At 29.8% G+C, this 23,500-nt stretch overlaps 1 protein-coding gene across 1 annotated transcript in view; it reads right to left on the reverse strand.

Annotated features, from left to right (window-relative positions):
• garz (Sec7 domain-containing protein garz) overlaps window positions 1-23,500 on the reverse strand; it is a 170,712-nt gene that overhangs the window by 132,364 nt on the left and 14,848 nt on the right. Inside the window, exons 3-9 of the mRNA XM_067285351.1 lie at window positions 21,502-21,700; window positions 18,414-18,641; window positions 14,749-14,855; window positions 12,581-12,955; window positions 7,597-7,647; window positions 2,485-2,644; window positions 451-671 (exon numbers count right to left, since the gene is read on the reverse strand). Coding sequence (XP_067141452.1) covers window positions 451-671; window positions 2,485-2,644; window positions 7,597-7,647; window positions 12,581-12,955; window positions 14,749-14,855; window positions 18,414-18,641; window positions 21,502-21,700 — 1,341 coding nt within the window. The remainder of the gene's footprint in view (window positions 1-450; window positions 672-2,484; window positions 2,645-7,596; window positions 7,648-12,580; window positions 12,956-14,748; window positions 14,856-18,413; window positions 18,642-21,501; window positions 21,701-23,500) is intronic.

A 23,500-nucleotide genomic window follows, 5' to 3' on the forward strand; every position in this document is an offset into this window, starting at 1 on the left:
TATTAGAATAGGTTAGGTTAGGTTAGAACGTGCATCCCCACTGTTTCTTCTGTTTGCTGGAATCAGAGATGAGCCGCCATTTTGGCACCATAGGTAACATTAACCGTTATCTGTAATCGTAAGAAGTAAGCAGTTTTTAAAATTTGTTAAATATTAAAATTAACCCTTTATTAAGTACATGCCAACAGACAGTTTTTAGAAATAGCTTAATTTACTAAGTAATAACTCATAATAATAACACATTTATAACGAAATGGGTAAAATTACATAAGATAATGTCATAATTTTATTTGAGGATTACAAAAAAAAATTAGATTTAAAAAAGTGTGGATAATTCAAAATCGTGATTTTTTTAGTCCCTTAAGCTTCGAAGTAACGAGGTTTTACTGTAAACAAAAATACATTTTTCACTTTTTAAGTAAAAATAATTACAGATTTTATATTACTTACGGAAAACAGATTTCGACACATATCATCTTTGATTAAAGTTAGTAGAGAATTGAAGTTGTCTATTTGATTGGCACCAGCTTCGAGAGCAACTGTCAGGAGGCTTAAACCAATGTGGAAATTTGCCTCCGTATTATGTCGTTCAATTGGATTTATTAACGTGACTAAAAATCTAAATAATTCTCTTACGCAAGGCAGACCATACGGTATAAGAGGACCAGAACCTAATGTAAAAAATAGTTTTTATTTGTATAAAATATTTGTTAGAAGACAATATATGTAATTTTTAGTAACAAAAAAATACAAAAAATATTTAACAAATTGTATTTAATTTGCTATACATTATTATTAAAATACAGTACAATATCAAACTATTTGCAAAAATTTTGTTTTGTATTCTTTTGTAAAAATTATAAATTTACAGTTAAACATTAATCATATTACAGAACAATCTGAAATTTATCATTGTATCAAAAGATTTTTCTACTACAATCACAAATCTTTAATACAAAAACAATGAGGGTTTCAAATTGTTTTAATTTAAAATGTTTTTTTTTTTATTAAAATATTTATAAATATAAGAAAAATTACCCTCATCTAATATTTTTCCCTTTAAACTTATTAAAAATTTTCAAATTGAAGTAAATTTAGAACATTTAAAAACAAAATGAAATGATTATTATTTGAAAGTTTTCTCACGCAATATGAAAAACTAAGACTGCAGAATACATTTTAAGAAAAATATACAGTCAACTTGTCTTAAAGCAAACACCAATAAAGTTAATTCTCAAATTAAAGCTAATTCTGCCATTGCTCTGGAAAAATGTCATTGTCACATTGTTAACCTTTCAACCGTGGGATAGTCAGGTATGGTGCTAACCCAAGGTAGTGGAGAATAAATGTGGAAAATTTTTAAAGTATTTTTTGACACATTTTTTCTCATTACCGTTTCGGAAAAAGATTTTGTAAACAGTTATGTCTAGTAAAGAGAAGTCTTTTTTTACTGTTACATAATTCATTTTTTATGTGAATTTTTTTTTCACGGTAGTTTTTGGCAATACCCCAAAAGAATTTAACATATATATACGTCCCTTACCACTGCCACACGATCGCCCTCGACGTGTATATACGTCCCTCACTGCTGAGTGGTTAATGTTCATGCTATAAAGCAAAACAAAAATTTTACCAGAATTCATTAAACCAAACTGTAAATTATCTCCATAACTCTCAAAAAATAACCCTATTTCCAACTATGGTTGCTTTTTACACTTTTTGATTTGAAAAATAAAATGTGATACTATAATAAATGTTCCATTTTGAGTAGATTTTCTCCTTCTATAAACAAACTGGTTTGACCTATAAATGTATGGTAATTCAAACATTTGGTTTTAGCAAACCATTCTACTGTACTAAGAAAATAGATGTTAAAGTTTAAGGATGCCCACGCTTCTGTATATGCAAACACATGCTAGTTTGCATATACAGAGGTGTATATAGTGATGCCAGGTTCGGCTACCCTTTACCAAATTTGTTTTTTGTTTTTTTAATTTTTTTTTACTCTTTTGGCACCAACTTTCAACTCCTAAGCATTTGGGCTCTGCTCTCATTATCATCAACTCATCTTGATTATATTATAAGATTCACTAATTTGATACTGTTTTTGGTGTGTGTATTTGTTGTTCTAAAGCAGTCATAAATATTTAACATCTGAGAAACCATCGTGCCTGAGTATTATTTTTGCAGAATAGGTTTTTGAAAAAGTAATAAAAAATAAAGAACTTGTAAAAAAACTTCCATTCAATGCTGTTTTCATTTTCTAATAATAAAACTTGTTATATTTAAAAAAGATAAAGTTTAGAAAATTTTCCCCATTTTTAGTAAAAACAATGAAATAAAAATTTCTTAAACATTTTTGTAGAACTTTTAAAAGTTGCTTGCAAATCTCTAAAATTATGTGATACACAGTTTGAGTAAATCATAACGAAAATAATTAAATATATTTTACAATTAATGATCAAATATTTTTTTATATTTTACCTTCTTGTGGTATTTGTTGAGCAGTAAAACGTACACCATGTGGATTAACATATTCGCTATCTCTATGACTGTTAATTCTGTTATTGTCACTTTTGATGTTAAGATCATAAATTTCAGTTATACTATTACTTTCATTTTTCATTTCTTGATTCTCTGATTGCTAAAATTGAAACAACAAAGTAACAGTTAATAATAATATTCTGCAAAAAAGTAAATACTATCAACACACTTACTTATTTATTTTTACTATTTGAAATTTCATGTTTTCATTTATTTTTAGTAGTATATTATTCATGAAATATACCAGATTAATGCAATGTGGCCTGAACATTATTACATAAATCAAAAATAAAACAAATTAGCAACAAAAATAACATTAAACTACTATTTAACAAAAACCATCTTATAGTGTTATAAATGCCAAATAACGAACAAGAAAAAACTTCAGATTAAAATATATTTAATACTAATACTTCTAATGATACACTCATGTGAAAAACTTAAGGATAATGTGCATTTACATAGAAAACATGTCGGGAAACAGTGGTAAGTCATATAGTCTTTCCTAGTTTGAGTCCTTGATTGTGTGTCACACTTGATCCACGAACCGACCGCTTGGTGGCACTTTACACACTCGTAGTCAGATACGTGCCATGCACAGTTTCAACACACCAATAGTTGTGTTCATTGCATCACAGATTGAATACACACAGCAGTGTTGGTGGCCATACTGGTAGTGCACGTGCAGGAAAATGGTGCAGAGACACCATTTGGATGATTTTATGCGTGGACGAATCATCGGATGAGTGGAGAACGGTCAGACCCAAATGGAAGTGTCACGTGCATTGAGTGTCCCCCAAAGTGTCATCTCAAGGGTCTGGCGACAATTCCAGCAGGGTGAAAACATCACTCGGAGGTGTGGCAGAGGCCGTCCAAGGTGTACCACCGGCAAAGAAAACCATTACTTACGCCTAACAGCCAGATGCAATAGGCACAGCACCACCTCAGATCTTGCTAGAGATCTTGCAGCTGCTACAGTATACATTTCAAAGTTTACAATGTACAGATGGTTAGCTGAGGAACATCGTATGCCAGAAGACCGGCAAGATATGTTCCATTAAACCAAGTGAAAAAAAGAGTGCATTTGAACTGATCCACGGAACATCACACATGGACCCAGGAGCAATGGAGTCACGTCTTGTTTACAGATGAATCCAGGTTTAGTCTCAGCAATGATTCACAATGTGTCTTCATCTGGAGAGAACCTGGGACACGGTTCCATCCAGAGAACATTACCGAACTGGTCCAGTACAGAGATGGAGGAGTCATGGTGTGGGGTGGCATCATCCTGGGGTCTCACACTCCCCTGCATGTCTTCCCACAGGGTTTGATCACAGGTGCAGTGTATCAGGATGCCATCCTGGACCAATATGAGGTGCAGTGGGCAGTGACTTCATTCTGATAAATGATAATGCTCATCCCCATCAGGCAGGCATAGTGGATGAGTACGTTGAAACAGAAGATATCCGACAATTTGATTGGCTCAGTCGCTCACCGGACTTGAACCCAATAGTGCATGCATGGGACATGCTTCAGTTGATTGCGATTTTGAAACGAGGAATATGAAATCTTCCACTACCTCGATTTCTTCACCATTAATCACTATTTTGACTTTCATATTCCATGCAGTAGTCATTAATTTGGTCTTCTTGAAGTTAAGAAGCAGCCCTACCTTTGCACTTTCGTGCTTGACTCTCAGAAGCAGCTGCTCAAGATCTTCTTGACTTTCCGTGAGCAGCGTGGTGTCATCTGCATATTGGAGATTATCGATGTTCCTGCTCCAATTTTCACTCCAATGTTAGACTCATTCAAATCTGCTTTCCTCATCGCCACCTCTACATACAGATTGAATAGCGATAGTGAAAGGATTCAGCCCTGGCAGATACCCATTCTGATCTTGAACCAGTCTGTATCACCATATGGCATTCTTACAGTGGCTTCTTGTCCAGTATACAACGATTGTATGCGCTGGGTGAGTTGCAGTGAGATTCCCATTTCCTTGAGGCACTTCCACAACTTGTCGTGATCAATACAATCGAAAGCCTTTGAATAATCAATGAAGCACACATAGATTTTTTTAGTTTTTCCTCACTGTTTCCATCATCCAACGAAGATTAGCAATATTATCACGTGTCCATCTTCCTTTTCGGAAACCTGCCTGTACATCTGGCATCTATCTGTCTATGGTTGAGTATTTACACTGTTGAATGATCTTCAGTAGAATCTTACTAGCATGTGAAATCAGAGCAATGATACAATAGTTGGAGCAATCTCAGGTATCGCTCTTCTTAAGTATGGGGATAAAAACAGATCTTTTCTAATCCTTTGGCCATTGGCCATTCTTCCACACACTTCGGCACAGTGCTGTCAAAACTTTTAATGGTAAAGGTTTCAGTAACTCTGCTGATATTCCATCGACTCCTGGGGCCTTGTGGCTAGTCAGCTGTTTGAGTGCACATGCCACCTCTTCTTCTAAGATGTCTGGCTCCAGCTCTGTCAGTTCCTCTTCTTCAATACCTTGGGTATCAGCTTCCATTTCATTGGCGTAAAGTTGTTCTGTGTATTCCTTCCATCTTTCATCTTTCTTTCTTTGCTTGTTGATCATGTAATTCATGACCATCTTGGCCATTGACTGCTGCCTTGCTTGTGAAAAATAGTGTTTGGACTTTCTTCACATAAATGAAGCATTGTCTAATGAGGCCTTTCTGAGCTGCTGCTTCCATTTTCCTGCACTGTTCTTCTCAGAATGTTCTATTATCTTTCCTAGCTTCTTTTTGGAACTTTGCATTTAATCTTTGCATTTCCTCTCAGTTACCAATGATTTTTGCCTTTCGTGTTCACTGTTCTGCTATTTCTATCGTAATTTCTGACATCCATTTCACCAATTTTGCCATCTTCTTGTATGGAATGAGTTGATGCGCTACTTCATTGATATGTACTTTTATATCTTTCCATAGTTCTTCTGGTTCTCTTTCTATGAAATTGAGCAAGTCAAATCTATTCTTTATTTCTATATCGTAGGCAAATGGGATCATTTCGACATTAAATTTTGGTGTTGCTGATGGTCACTTGACATTAAAAAACCTTAATTTCACTTTGGCAACGAGCAGTCCATGATCCATTCTGCAATTGGTGCCAGGATACATTTTCACAGCCAAAATGGAACTTTTCCACTTTTGCTGGCACAGGAAGTAGTCAATCTGGTTACAATATTCTCAATTGAGAGAAGTTCATGTATACAATTGCCATGTTGGCTGTTCAAACCATGCATTCATCACAGTCATCTGCTGTTCTTAGCAGAACTGAATCAGTCATTCACCTGACTCGTTTTGTTTTCAAAGACCAAATTTTCCTGCAATGCATGATTCTTCCATTTCACCTACTTTTACATTGAAATCTCCAATGACATAGACAACATCTTTTCTTGGTGTCTGATGAGTGTTTCTTGGGAGTTCATTGTAGGAACTCCAAGAAACAGAAGAAGAAGTAACAAAACCTGTTACTTCTTCTGAATCAGAAGCAAGTGCATAAATCTGCAGGATTGCAAACTTGCAAGGTTTCCCTTTGATACAGATTGCTATGATTCTGTTGTCAATTGTTCAAAAGCTTTCTATGGTGTGACTGATCTTCCTTAGACAGAATGAAACCTACTCCTCTTTGCCAAGTGGTATCATTTCCAGAGTAGTAGATGATGTAATCATTGGAATTAAAGAATCCGCTTCCAGTCCAGTAAACTTCACTGATGCCTAGAAGATTGATCTTCACTGATTCATTTCATTTTTGATGATGTTCAACTTCCCTAAGTGTAACCCATTCACGTTCCAAGTTTCATTGTCTAATAAACTTTTAAGTCAAGTACTTAGTTCGCAAGTGATAATTTGCACGGACACATCCCAACACCTTCAGACAAATCTGAAAACTTATAACATAGTTCTTCACTTCAGTTTGAGGACTTAGTAAGCCAGTGATAGATTGAGTCAGTACATTCGAAAAAGTAAAGTAATGCTTAATTTAAAGCTACCAGCTCAAAATCTTCAATTACAAAATTATCCATTTGACATGTTGATAGATACCCAAAATTGCCATAAATAATCGGGATATATTTTGGAAATAATAATTATGAATTACAAATAAATTTGGCACTAGAGGGAGACGTTAGATGCCATCTTGTATTAAAATTAATAATTATAATATTTAATTAATTAATTTAGAATAAACTGGAAAAAAAAATTGGCCCAAAATGGGACTTGAACTCACAACTCTAATACAAGATGGTGCCTAACGCCTTCCTCTAGTGCCAAATTTATTTGTAATTCATAATTACAGGTATACCTCGACTTACGTCGTTTTGAGTTACATCATTCTTGATTATACGTCGTTTGTCAAAAAAGTATATGGAAAAATAAAAATCAAGTTTAAGTCATTTTATTCGACTTTACATCCATCCGCCACAAATATTGAAGTCGTAATATCACTAGAAAAGCGTCAAAAGCACATAAAATCATAATAAAATATGTACATTTACAGTAAATGTTAATATAATCATCATAAATCCTAGAGAACGAAACATGAAAACATCTGTGTTTCTGTGTTGTCGTCTTATTTAGCGGTCTTTAAGCGGTCTTTTCCACCGTAGTTTCGACTTATGTCGTAACTACACAAGTAAATTCGACTTACGTCGCCTCTCCTGGAACAATTACAGGACAATTACTGACATAAGGTGAGGTATACCTGTATTATTTTCAAAATATAGCTCGATTATTTATGGCAATTGCGGGTGTCTATTTGCTATGCATCAGGTTTCAGTTGATGTTTGAAATGTTGTTAGTGAATATGGCCAAAAAACATCAGAATATGAATTTTGCATGTTTTATATCCTAACAGTGATAAAAGTTTCATTTTTGACAAATATTGCTATTAGCTATTTAAAAATAGGTTAAGAATAATTTGAAAGAGTTAAAAGTATTCACAAATTATTTATATATAAAATTATTTCTAAAAAATACATGTTATGAAATATAATTTTAAACATTTTATTAGTAAATTACTTACTTGAGAAATGTCACATTCTTTTTCAAAAACTGCATTTTCTGATGTTTCTGACTGTGGAAAGATAATAGAAATAAACTTATAACTTCTGTTTAAAAAAATACTCTTAACATTATTAATATTATTACAAACAAAGTTTAAAACAAATTTCATTAAATTATTTATTCCATTTGCCAAACTCTTACTTCTAAACAAAATAATTAAGTAAAGTGTAATTATGCTTATGTATATTTTGTATAAAGCTTATAAGTAAACACAAAATTGCTATGGAGAACTTGTGCTTAATTCCAAAGAACATACAACCAAAAGAAAGAACAAGCAATCAAGTACATGTAAGTATGTGATTGCTTGTTCTTTGTTTTGGTTGTATGTTTCAAATGGTAATCTGTATCTTTTGAAACATTAGATTCAGCATTAAAACTTATACAAAACAATGCTGCAATTAGGTTTGAAATTGAACATCCAATTCAGAAATTGTTTCAGAAACACTGCTACTGCTTTTGTTACTGCTATTACTCTATTTTTGTGTTAAGAAAGAGTTTCTACACACCAACTTTCAGCCAAAATAAAATTGTCTTCTTATTATTACAGTAACATTCCATTAACCCTTCATTGTCGGGACCTACATTGTGCAAGGTTATCAAATATGGTGAATTAGCAAACGATGGAACTTTTCCTGGTTTTCAATTCCATGAACACAATTTTACATATCATTATACGTAAAACTGTACAAATCCACTTTTTATGATTGTTTAACATGCCATTTCAATTTTTCCAGATTATTCCTACTCTTAGTTTGAAACAAGAACACTAACTAGATTCTTACTTTGTGTTTTGTACACTTTTATCTATATCTATTCTACATTCTACATCTATATCTATGTATCTATATTCTACATATTTCACATATTAAACAGATCAGTTAACAAACAAATCAGATAACAAACACTTTTACGAAAGATTTTTATGATCAGATAACGAACACTTCACCGAACAAATATAAAAAGAAGCAACGGAAATAGCAAATACCGATAGATTTTCCCTTGTCTTCAGGTAACAATTCGAAACTTTTCAGAGCGCGGAAGACGTTGACATCGACACTCAATCCGATATATACTGATCAGATAGTATTCCTCAAACTTTGAAATACTCCCTTGTAAGTCCAGCCTTTTATTTTTCTGACAGAAACAAATTCTTTTATAGTATTCGTGACTGTCGGGCAGATACTCGTTAGGTTTTGCGTCGGTTTTTATTTTCAAAAGATGAGAGTATAATAGCAAAGGTAAAGAGTGGGCAGAAGATGTCTGATGTTGCTGGGCAGTATGGCTTGAACAAATCTACAATAGGGTGCAGTTTAATCTTATGTAAGAAAGATACAGTATAATCAAGAAGACTCAAGCAGCTTAAAGAGTAACAAAAATCACATCTGAGAAATAAAAACCATTGAAGAGCTCATAATGAAACCTTAAACGGATCTGACAACAGAAGAACACCAAGAAACTCAGCGAGATATGTTTTCTTCTGAAAAAGAGGATTATTGCTGATATCTGCTATTAGTTAAAGATCTTTTGAAGAAATGGGGGATGTCAGATCGACAGTCTTAAAATGGCATATAAACCAGGTTGAGGTTAATAGGCTTGGGGATCTCTACAATTACAATGCTATTAATTAATTACTTCTGAAAATCCTGAAGAAGAGAGAAAAGAAATTGACATTAGACAGATTCTTTAACCCCCACAAACAAAAAAACATGACTAATAAAAATGCAAGACTGTATATGTATGTATTTTTATTATTACATATAAATAAACATAGTAAGAAAGTATATATTTTTTTATTTTTTGGGATCTCCAGAATAAATCAATCAAATTCCCATAAAAACCTATGTTAAATTGATAATCTGTTAGCAAACAATTTGGATAGTGAACAAAGTCTTGAAATGGATTATGTTCGTTAACCGATCACCCACTGTATTTTAAATTAAATCAATTAAAAATATGATTAAAAATTGCAGCTCAGCACTGTGACCATGTCACAATAAATACTTGCTAATAAACTATGGATCCAAAATGGGTGTGGAAGCAACAAAGTAAGATTGTAGTATCAACAATTAAAATTAAGAAGGAACTTATTGTGTAACATGAAAGTAGTACACATGCGGCAGCCATGTTTAACATGCCAAAGTTGGCAGTCTGCAATCACTAAATGCAATTTTCATTTTATTATATATTATTTACGTATTTTATTTATTATTTTCAAGTTTTAATTTATTATTAGAGCACGTAATTGTCTTCTTTTTTACATTAAATAATGTGTATTTGCAGTTTTAAGTTATCAATGTGAATATTGCTTGGGGTTAAGGAATGAATTAATTTGCTTTCCATTAAAACTAAGAGCTGTCTTGCAAATATAAATAAATTCACATAAAAATAACCTTGAAAACAGCAAGATTTCACTTTCCCTTATTTCTTATGAAAAAAATTACTTTGGTTTTCGAACAATTTGGAATTCAGATTATCTCCTGGAACGAATTAAGTTCAAAGTATGAGACACCACTCTATGTAGTTATTAACATAATCTCTAAATTGGAAAGCTTTCCAAACTAATTTTAATGAATCATCATCAATTATTCCTGCTCTCTTTCCAATTAACGGTGATTTATTAATCTTAGTTTGGAAAGCTATCAAACTTACATATTATGTTAATAATCACATACTATTTTTATCATAGAAACAGTTAAATTCTTGATGCAATAACTTATCGACTTTCTATTCTGAAAACTTAGTACAGTAGAATCTGTTTAAGAAGTTCCAGCCTGAGAAGTCCAATTTCTCTGCTCCTGGCATTTACACCATAAGATGTCTGTTAAAATTTTCTGCATAACAAGTTTTCTTATGTAAAGAAATCCCAAAATATCAGTCTTATCAACAATATTTTACCCGCTTAAGAAGTTTATGTTGGAGACGAATCATAGTCTTTTTCTTCACCATAACTTTATCACATAAAAACTAGTGAAGTTTTAGTAAAGTAACTCCAGATGTTCATGATATTGTATATCATACCCTTGCACACTCATTGTGGTCACTAAATCAGCTAGGGTCTTATTGTTTCAACCACACTCCTTAACTGGTGCTGTCCATTAACTATTGACATGTCATATTGACACTAGTCACTTCATCACTTGCTGTAGTCAGTGCATCTTACTACTCTACTATGTTACATTATACCATGTTCTATTACCTTGATATTGAAATAAAATTTATTATACAGATAAAATTTTTTTTTACAATTCCTGCATAAGAAGTTTTTTAGTGGTCCTTCAAAAACTAATTAACAAGGTTCCACTGTAGTACTTTTAAGTTGTTGAATCTTCATTAGTTTTTGGACGCCTTAACCCCTTCTGCCCATAACCCAAGATATCTCAGGCTGCATGTGAGGATGCATCATCCAAAACTTGAGATATCTTGGGTGTGGACCTTAAGGAGCCCTCAAGAAAGGGCCTTGACTTATAACTTTTTTAAAAATGTATGGATCAACATATATACATCGTTATCTATGATCTCTGCAAATTTCATGAATTATTTTGGCCGCAAAAATATTTTATGACGATTTTTTTAAATTAGATAATTAATCGTGCTATTGTTTTTTTTATGGGAGTTTTTTTAAAATCAAATTAATTAAATCGTTCCAAACTTCTATTTGACTGATTTGACGTCAGTAAAATTTTTTTGAAACTCTATTGGATGTTTTTTATGACAGCAGGTTTTTTTTTTGTTTTTTATTCAGTAAAATTTTTTCCTGTACCTTTTTTTCGGTTCCCCCAGTATTTTAATATCATAAAAATAGAAAATTTTGTGTTATGTTTGCATGGATGCAGTAAGTTAGCTCCCCTCCCGCTTTAAACCAATATTACCCTGAGGCGTACATGAGAACTACCTGAAAAAGCTGATTCCAGCTGTTCTCAAGGTCAACCGGTTTGTAAACAATGTAGACTGCATGTGTAAAATTTTACGCCTTATTAAATGAAAGAATAACAATAGGTGAAGCTATATTTTTCAAATAAAAGCATTCATTTTAAATTATTTTTAATTTTTTATATAGTTTTTCTGTAAAAACACTTTTTGGGGGGTATTTATTTTGCAGGAATGATTTTCCAGCAATTTTTTTGGCTGTCAGATTTGCATTTGAGTGGAAATAATTATTTAATATAAAAAATTAATTACTTATGGGTTTTCCAAACACCATTCTGGACGGAACAAATGTAGGGCAGAAGGGGTTAAACAATTTTTAACAAAATTTTATTTCTATGTTTCTTTTATAACTAACTATTCAATTTATGTGTTATTTTATTTACTTTTATGAATTCAACATCTACAGTTTTTTTTCATGTATCATTTCTTAATAAACTAATCTACTGTAATTGGTCTATTTTATTTTGTTCCTTAAGTACAAATTTGAAATAATTTGATATTCTAAAAAACTTAATTCTAATGATATCAAGTAATAAAGCTCAATAAAAGTATTTAGTTGACTAATCAAATTTCATTTTATTTTGCATATAATTTTTATCAATGATTTTCTTTACTAATAACTAACATCACACCAGAAATTGCACAAGTTTGGGTGAGATCAGTGACATTACTATTAGATTCAATCTTAGATTTTTTGCTTAAATTTCATTTAAAATTCATTCCTTAATTAAACTTAGCTTCTGCTATTACTTTGTTAATACCACATAAATAAATAAGAAAATTTCAAATATTTTTTGTATAATTAAAAGAATGTATTTATCATCTTATTTTTTCCATAAACAACAATGCTGAAAGACAGATTTCCATTTCTCGTTATATCCTCAAATATAAAATAAATATTTAGTTTAATTATCTCAATCAAGTTTAATATTAAATCTTTTCAATCACACTTATTTTAAAATAAAAAAAATAAAAAATAATTGAATTAAATTTTATTTAAGAATTTATAAAAATACCTGAGATAAACTGCTTTTCCTATTGGTATCATCATCATGCATATATAAAGAAATTTCTCTTTTACTTCTGTCAATATTACATTGCGAATCAGCAGCATTACACTTATTTTCAAGTATTTCTTCTTGTGAAGAACTTTCTTGATAATTTTGAATATCTTGCTCAAAACTTTCATTATTCATTTTTTGATCTGAAAATGTTTCAGGTGAAGATATAGATGAAACACAACCACTATCATCTGGACTTGTAACATTGGAAAATGAATTTTGAACATTTGTATCAAGTTTATTAGTCTGATTAATTTTCTTATGCTTGATGTGCAATCTTCTTCTATAGCTATTTCTAGAAGAATCAATCCCAATTGCCTTCATATGTAACTATAAAAAAGAATGAATTTAAGAAAACATATTAAACACACAGATTATAATCTATAAAAATTTATACTTCTATATATAAAGTGATTACTATAGATAAGCCACAAGAAGTCATGGAATACTGCAATATCTCAATAAAGTTATATCATTTCAAATAGATTAAATGACTTTAAATTATATGTTTATCCAGAAAAATATTTATTTCTATAATTGTTCAGATATAAATGGAAAATCTGACTAAAGGACAGAAAAATTTTACTAACAATGTTTACTCATTTTGACATTACAATATTTTTCAACATAATCTGCAATCAATTTTATCAGTGCTCTAAAAACTTTAATTCTTCATTCAAAGTTATAATTTAATTGATTGTCTATCCGATTTTACAGTTCCAGTAACATTTATTATTATTGCAAAATTTTTCTTCCTACTAAAAATTTCTTCAACATTCCAAACAAGTAAAAATTTGACTATGGCAGAATTAAAATACATGGAGAATAAGGCAATACATTCAATTTTGAATGCTAAATACAACTGATAAGATGTAGGAAATATGCTGTTTATTGGTGATCAAGCTCACACGTTGATTGATAGCACTATAAAAAAAAGAAAAAATAAAGCATAATGATGCCATGTAATTCTCTCTTCACAAAATTAACAACACAACACAACTGTGTTTCAATGTTACAGAAAAGGTTTATTTACACAAGTACTTTCAACAGTATATATAGATAATTCTCATTAGTTTGAAATTCAAGGAACAAAATAATCACAACTTCAAATTATCGAGTTTCAAATTATCCGAAATTTAAATGTATCTGTACAATATGCCAAATTTCATGTAACTGATATAATTTATTAAGCAAACAAAATATGACTACATATACAGAATGCTAATTTTGTTAAATAATAATAATAAATAATAATAAAAATAATAACTTGGGATGCCTCTTTGGGGAGATGGAAGGATTCATGATTGCCATACAGGATCAGGTACTAAAAACTACAAACTACAAACATTAGGTACTAAATACTAAAAACTACAGAAAACACATACTCAAAGATACAACACTTACAAATGACACATGCAGAAAATGTCACATCATGCCAGAAACTATACAACACATCACTTCTGGTTGCAAGCTCTTGGCACAGACAGATTATTTACACAGACATAATCAAGTAGCAAATATAATACACCAAGAGCTTGAAAAGAAACACAAATTAGTACACATCCACGAACCATACTACAAATACATTCCACAGACAGTATTGGAAAACAACACGCACAAAATGTACTACGACAGAGCCATAATCACAGATAAAACGATTTACCACAACAGACCAGACATCACACTCATTGACAAACACAATAAAATCACATACATTATAGACATATCCATTACAAACACTCACAATATACAAAACGCATGCACTGAAAAAATTAGCAAGTACACAGAACTCACCCAGGAAATAAGGCATATGTGGAGGATGGATAGGGTGCTTATTGTATCTATTGTTCTCTCCTCTACAGGTGTCATACCATACACACTACACAAAAGCCTGTGCACATTACAATTGAATAGAAACACATACATCACACTACAGAAGGCCACTATATTGAATACATGTCATATTGTGAGAAAATTCCTGAATACAGACACACACACTGATACACTTCTTTAATTTCTGTTTTGGTTACTATGCCTTGACTTTGGTCTGGCATAGTACACAGCCACCGGTGTTAACCGAATATATCTCACTTAACCCAACATAATAATAATATACACTTTACTTTTCTAGTGGCTATCCATTTACTATCTTCTGAAAATTGAGGAAGTCTTGAAAAGAGTAGCTGTACCATATCAATTAAGGAATGTTCTGCAGACTTTCGCAGTAGTTCTAAAATAAAAAAATATTTCACTTTTTAAGAAAAATAAAAAGCATTATGTAATAAATTTGTAAAAAAAAATTATATTAGGCAATAATTAAAATAAGCCTTTAAAAATTATCATAAAGACTGATCTAAAAAGGAAATGAATGTTAAATGTAGAAATATAATATTGCCTGTGTTTTGATACAAAGCTTTAAAACAGAATTAAACAATTCATAATGAAATCTGAAATATTTAATATAATTCTTATAAATATGATAATTTCAGTAGGACAAAATTAAAAGCCAATATATATAGATGACAAAATTAAGACAATAATTGATGATAATTAAATTCATTTTTGTTTTAATTTTGTTAATAACAGACTGTATTAACCATGTTTGTTGATACAAATGACTGAATCAGTTTTTTCATTTTAATTTTGTTACATGTGTACATTAATCTTAAATCTCTTTCATTTACAAAGCATTTGGCATACAATACAAATTAAAATCATAATTCGATAACACCTATTTCATAATTCTAAATTACTGCTGAATTATTGTCTGCATAAAAACCACACTTCAACTTTAAATAAAATGTCATCAATTTTCCCATTTATATCTGTATTAGTGGGATCTAACACAAGAATTCCAGACTGCCATGGTTCTCTATATTTTTAATTTTTAATATAATTTTTTTCATGTTACTTTCCCCGTTGGGAGATAACTTGAAATATGATAGAGGAGGTGTGCACACAAATTTTTGACTCAAAAAACTTTGAAAATATAGATGTTTTTTAAAAAAACATTAGTAACTACTAAAATTTTTAAAATATATTCAGTAATGCATTGCACAATTTATATATAGATCCAAATTCAAAAATGCTATTTTTTTACTGGAGTATTTATTTATGTATGTATGTAATATTGTCAATTAACTTAAATGCAAATTAAATTAACAACGTAAAAATAAAATCATTTATTATTAATATATTATTTTAAAGAACTACTCAATTTTCATTATACCTAAAACATAATAATAATATTTTAATATTAAAGTAAGTTTATGATGTTCTGCTGCCATAAAATATCATATTTTAGTGTAATAAAACATTATTTTTTAGCATTTGCAAATTTATGTAATAAGTTTTAGTCAATTATATAAATTACATTATCCATATTGTGGAATGAAGACCTGTTGTTACATGCTTTTTTCATCTTTATACTAAATCTCAATTGATGTTTAAACAATGCAAAAAATATACATCTGTGAAGACATAAAAAAAGAAATGCTTTTGAAAGTTTTTCTTTTTTGTGTCTCTTCACAAGTGTTTAAGAAGTCTTCTTAAACTTTTAAATATATATTTTGTCCTGGATTTTTAGAACTTTTTTCAATTAAGGTCCAAAATTCCAATTATTGCAGCATTTTTACACAAAATTAAAAATTTTTATTTAGTATTTGTTTAAGTTAAAAATGTTTAAATTTGAATTAGCAATATCAAATAAGCATGCAATTCATGTTATGTTTACTTGTTACTAAAAAGCATTTGAAGCAAAATAAATTAATCATAAAATATGTTAGGAAATACTAAACTAAAGCAAGTGTCGATATTGCAAACTGTGTATGAACTGGTAAAACCCATGCAAGACCACTTGAAACAAGAAGAGGCCTGTTTTCAGTCGTACACCAAGTTATGGATGTGTGAACAAGTACTGTACATGTATAGTCTTAGATTAGAATGAAGTTTAATTCTAAGTTAAAGGATTGCCTCATCATTGTTCTAACAAAATATATTTTCAATTTACATGGATTTAATTATAAAAAATATATATTATATTATATAATCATTAAAAACATTAATTTACTTTCTTCAGACCAACTTCAGACCATTCATACACAAAAGATATTTAATTATTTTTATACCTAAATGATAATGTTCTACTGAAATGTTTGCTTTATTGTCATCTTTAAAAGGTAAGCAAGTAATAATTTTTGTGAATATAATAATGAATGAAATTATTGCAAATATAAATAGCACTAAAAATGTAATTAAAAATGCTAAAAAAATATATAAGATTATCAGCATGGAAGAAAAATAAATATAATCACAAAGCTAATGCAAAAAGAATGAAAATCTGTACTTTTAGTTTTCATTGCAAACTTTTGATGATAATCTCTTATGTGAAATATTCACATATGAGATTATTGCAACGTCTTTCTTGGGAACATAAATTGCAATTAAAAAATATGTAGAAGAGACTAAGATGTCTTCAGTTTTCATCATATCTGGTCACCAAGAATATTTTAGTCTCTTCTTTGATGATTTTTACAAATTAAACAATACAATCATTTTTTAAAATAAATTGCAAGAATCAGGGTCTCTCTGTATTCTTTTATTTTACTTTAAATGCAATATCATGACCATGTAAGAAGAGCTTTGACTAAAAATTAAAAAAATGACAATATAAAAATTTTAAAATCCTGTTTAGAACATTTGATTTAAATATTAGATAAAGCATTCAAACTATGGTACAAAAATTGATCCATTTCTCTGCAAAAAGAATCCAAAGCCATAGACAACAACAACTATTGAAAACATTTACCAAAAATCACAATTGTCAACCACCACAAATAAGCATATGTTACTTTTAGTTTTTTTAACCAGATTATAACAGAGCCATTGCTATTGCCTAAACTGTTACAACAAACATAAAAATAAATATATTTTAAAATTAATAAAGTAAAATTCAAAAATCAAAACCATAACCAAACAGTTAAATTGATAAATATCATAGCATCCTTTGTGCAACCTTCTAAACTATTTTGATACTGGCATACAAAAATAAGTAATTATTTTGTCCAAGAACAAAGTTGGAGAAAATAATGGTCAATAAAAAAAAAATTCAACAACAACATAGCCTATCTCTTGGATTTCTCCATGACTTCCAAGATCAACCTAATACTTGATAATCTCAAATATTCCTAATTTGGATAAAACTTCAGCACCCTTTCTTGACTTAAGCAAAATTTCCTATAAAATTATTTCTTATAAATTATTTGGATTAGGAATAATTTTTGAAATTTTCCAGAAATCTTGAACCTGTGAGAACCTTGAATACTAGCATTTACTAAATGAAGTATTAAGTATTTACTAAAAAGTAATTCATTTCTGAGCCCTATTTGTTCAATAAATTATCATAATTTATCAGAAAAATGAATATTGAAGATGCACATTTTGTGTATCTAATCATTTATATATATTTTTACATTTTAATTTTATTAAACAATATAGAACATTTGTATTTAAAAGTTTAAAAAATAGAAATATTTATATCATCATTGTCAGTTGAACTTAGTCACTATTAAAACAAAATGTTTTGCTGTATTAAAACTAATTACATAAATAATTATATAGTATCTAAAACAGAATAAAATTATTAAGTAAATGAATATTACCGTTTGTAGTAAACAGTGTTGTTAATAGTTATTAATAATAAAAAAAACCTATGGAAAACTATACTCTATAACATTTAATTTAATAAAATTCATTTATAATAATAAGTGATTAAAACATCAATATTTACCACTTAGCCTAGTTTCAAAACATAAACGAAAACAAGACTGCATTATTTCACAAACAGAATCATCAGATAACAACATTCCAACAGGTGTTAGAAGCAACATTCGAAGCACTTGCAATATTTTCATCAAAACAATTTCATCCGTTCCTTGATCAGTGCCAACAAATCTAGCATGAGTTACAGCATCGGCAATATTTTCTACAGCAACTGCAGCTGATTCATATTTAGAATCTGTAAATAAAATTTCAAGTTAAAGAAATCAAATCAATATATTTTCCAATATTTCTTTTCAAATGTTACAAATTATTTTTGGGACTTTTTTACTACAAAACCAAATGTATATCTTCATTTAAATTTGCAATAATAAACTTCTCATTACATAAATGAATGTACAAAGAGATACATGTCCAAAACACATTTTTAACATACTACTTATTTGACAAAACAAATTTTCTGGGCTAACTTCCAAATAAAGCAACGACTGAAGCTGTGCGTAGAAGTCAAAGTTTCCATATACGACAGCTCTTTTCTAGATTTCAATTGAAGAATATGTTGAAGGCACTATGTATTAAGGCAATAAAAGAAACTTTCTTGTAAGCTACAGAATCCTTAGATGATACGAGTATATACAGACATCTGAAAGAAGAAATAATACCTTTCTTAAAACTGAAACTACAATTCAAAGATCACCAGATGTCATAAGTCAGACAGAACACCAAATCTGATCTTTCTAAAATCTTCTCTCACTAGGTGTTCTCTGCTGCTGATAAAAGCCAGTTTCAAGTAAGGTAACAGAGACAAAATGAAGTTTCCATTAGTCCACCTTTAGCCAAACATATCAAACAGTAGTAAGGACAGAGAGAAAGATGTTAAAAGAGTTTAGGAATGAAAAGTACATAATATATTAATGACTTGTTGATTATTTAAAGGAGAAAGATAAAGCTAAATGATTTTATTTAGAAAATTTTCAGATACAAGTTTAGAACTGAAGCTTAAAGTGAAGAAGAATCAGGTGAGAGAGTATTACACAGTGGTAGATTTCTGCGCAGGCACACGAGGTACATGCCTGGGGCCTCATAAATCAATGGGACCTCAAAATTCACCTCTCAAAATAAAAATAAAATATTTTAATTATTATTTTTTGATCATAATAAAAATAATTAATAATTTAGCAGTATTCCTTAAATTAAATTGACAAATGAATAACACCAGCTATGATATGTTTTGTGAATGATAATCAATAGCAAATTTTAAAATAAATTGTTTTTTTATATCTATAAATAACTAAATTTTTTGTTTCTAACACTTTTACCTATTGAAACTTAATAATTCTTGTACCAATAAGTTTCAATTTTCATAATTAATACAATCTGAACACCAGTAACTTTTTAAATACCGCCAGGCAGTTGTAATTTTATATTGGTTGATTTTCAATGTTATTTCCCATGTCTCACTTTTTGAACCACCAGTATAGTGCTTGCCAGAGTAAAAAACATGCACACAGAAGGCACACTGTAAGCTATAGGGGTAGTGAAAGTATTTAGAGGGAGGCCTCAAAATTGAAATATGCTTGGGGCCTCTCAAGTGCTAAATTTTCCACTAAGTACACACTTTTTGGACATACGGATTACTAAAAATATCAAAAGACACGAGATAAAACTTCATAAGGAAGATATTTTTATCGCAATTCTGTTTGACTCAAGGGATCCTTATAGATACACAGAGGTGCTGATTAGCAGAACAATCTTTCTTTCATCAAACTACAAATGCCTACAAGATGAGATGGAATTATTGCAAAAGATTGCAGAAAAACAAGGAATGAAAAGAAAACAGTTCAAAAAGATAGTTACAGTGGAATGGGAATAGGGGATAAGTTACAGTGCTGAAAAGAAAAGGGAGAAAACAAAACAGTTTCAGTGCATTATGTTGATTCTTAAAGCCAAAATTTATATAAAACTCTAGAAAAAGTGACTGAGGAAAAAAAATTAGCATTTAAGAACAATGACACTATATTTCATGGATTGAGGAACCAACAAGATTAATATGAAGTTTATTCAGTACAAATGAAAGAAAAAACTGAAAGTATTATATAAGTGCAGTGAAAAAGTTTGTCAAGATTGAAACATCATGTTGAGAATTTTGAGAGAAAGAGTGATGATGATTTAATAAAGAATGCATTAAAATAAAAATAAAATACAGTATTTGTTAAACAAGATTATTGAAAAGGAAAACATAGGGTGAGAATATTTGTTATACTGAGAAACAATAGATATGGAAGAACTTAAACTCATTAACATTTAACATCAAAAATTCACAAGAGGAATGGAAGTGTGCTAGAAGATATGGAAAGGCATGATCAAGATACACATAAAAAAGGACATATGATATTTCATAGTTCTTTAAAACTACAGTTTTTATGAAGTCTTAATTTTTAAAGAAGTGAGGGTTTTTAAAACAGAGGGAGAAATCATTCTATGCAAATTGCAAAGAAAATTTAATGGTTGTAAATATTCCAGAAACTAATGAATGTTGGCTGGCAACATTAAAACGTGTGCTTGTAACTTTAAAATTTAGTGAAAAATAGAACATTTTCAAATTTGGGATTTTGGTATTCCAAAGTTCTTTTTGGCAGTAATATTTACTGAGTACTCCTGCTGATGATTTAGAAGCTTGAAAGCATTCAGATATTCTTCTTTCTTTCTTTCTTTTTCTTTAGTGTTCCAACTAAATTCTTCCATAAAGTAGTGTTCACTGGACAGGACATTTTAAAAATTTTAACATAATTAAATTTTATAAAGTCTAAAATTTAATGCACATTATCAAAAATTATATTATTTTCATAATATGCATTTTACATAATTTTAAATAATAAAAATATTAATTTATCCCAACAAAATTGAAAGTTTTGTGTAGCAGTTTAGCTTAGTTACTTTATTTTAAACAATTTCTTAAAATAATCAACTAATCTACTTTGTAATACAGAGGTTTATTTATCCTGCAAAATTTCTTAATGGAAATCATCTTAATAATTTACAATAATAAGTTATAATTAGTCAATCACATTAGACTTTCTCAATCTAAATTTTCTTACCAACTAATCCATAAGAAAGAAATTTATGAATTGCAGATAGTGCATGTCCAGTTATAGGAGCAGGAATATTTTCTGATCTTATTACATCAAGAAAAGGTGAAAGAAAAACTGTTGGTTCCAAATCAGATAAATCATTGATATGATTTAAGATTTCTTTTAAATTTGACATATTTCGAAGCAGAGAATCTTGTTCTTCCTCCTAAATTGCAAAAAAAATATATAAATTATTTATTTTCTATTAGAATAATACAGTAGAGCGTCGTTTATCCGAAAGCCAATCTTCCGAAATGTCGGTTAACCGAAAGCGTTCCAGTCAAACTGTGTCGTGCTGAATCGAACGTTTTTGATACTAGATTAACTTCCAAAATATTATTTTTTTATTTTTCAATATATTTATTTTGTTTGTACAAAATAAAGAAGAAATAATTTTTAACGATACAATAGCCACGATTATTATTTTAAAAAATTTACGTCAACTTAACACGTGCTAACATTGACAAAAATTCAACGCGTAGCGACACGCAACGAAGAAAAATTTCAACATGGGATAGGTTAATATGTTTTTTCGTACATAATCGGTTAACCGAAAAATAAGTTATCCGAACAACCCCAGTCCCCAATTGATTCGGATAAACGACGCTCTACTGTACTTATAAAAATAATTTAAAATGTTTGACAACTGATTTCAGAAATATGCTAACAAGACCAAACAATATGCTTGATTTTGGCCCGATTTATTAATCCAGAAGATTGTTCGACCTTATTCAAAACTCAAATTAATAGATGTTTATATTTGTACATATACTCCATGCCAGAGGTAAAGCAATAGCCAGCTGAATGCCGTGAAGGACCTATTAAGTGGATGCTTATATTGTCCCCAGTTTGCACCATGAGTAACCATTTTGGTTATATCTAAATTATTATTAGTTCCAGAGGCAAAGATAAAAAGAGGTGCAAGTAGCATAACTGGCAATGCATCTGCACTGTAAGCAGGAGTTGTTAGTTTGAGTCTAACTCCAGGCCAATTTTTTTCTTCCAAAAATTTCTAAATTAAAAATTAAATATTAATTTATTTATAATTATATATAACAAACACACCTCTCATACATTTCCAGAACTTCTTTATAGTTTTAATGAACATTTTTAGCTTGATTTACAGGCCTTCTTCAGATAAGAAGTCGTATCAATTAGATGGAACAATTCAAGGTTTCTTTGAGGTTATTTAAATTTCTTATGATGTAATTTGAGATTTATAAAATGTAAATAAAATTATTAAAATGAAATATAAAAGAATCTATAATAAATATTAAGCACATGGATGCAATTATTAAAAAATTATTGATTTAAGTATATTTACATAGAAAAGCTTGCCAAGCTTGCAATATGCTGAGGCTTTCTATATTGTTAATGCAAAGTCCTTGGCTTGCTGCTCTATAGATGTTGATGGTTTAACTTATTCTTAATTATTGCACATCAAATATTTTTCTTAATAATTTTGCATCTTCCCAACATGGGGAATTCCTGGACTAGCTAGCATACTGGGCTAAGGCAGTGGAAAATGCAAAATTATTAAGAAAAATATTTAATATACAAAAATTAAGAATAAGTAAAACCATCTATAAAGCAGCAAGCCAAGGGTTTTGCATTAACAACATAGAAAGCCTCAGCACATTGCACGCTTAACAAGCAATTTTATCTAAATGTACTTAAATCAATAATTTTTTAATAATTGCCTTCATGTGCTGAATATTTCAGGGGTCATGATGCATAGCACCAAAATTCCTCTTGGCAACATTTTTATTAAACTAGCGATAGAAAAATGCCAATAAAAACCCCCACAATCAGCATGAAATTGAATCACAAATCACACTTCAGGAAAAACAGCAAAATGTCGAGCTTCCATACAATGGGAGTCCCGTGCACCACACATCCAGTGATTTCATAGATGCACACGGCTAGTTCGGGCAGAAAAGTAAGGAATGACATTGAGAACAGAAAT

The sequence above is a fragment of the Centruroides vittatus genome, unplaced genomic scaffold (assembly GCF_030686945.1).
Source record: "Centruroides vittatus isolate TY-2023 unplaced genomic scaffold, ASM3068694v2 scaffold_2520, whole genome shotgun sequence".
NCBI lineage: Eukaryota > Metazoa > Arthropoda > Arachnida > Scorpiones > Buthidae > Centruroides > Centruroides vittatus.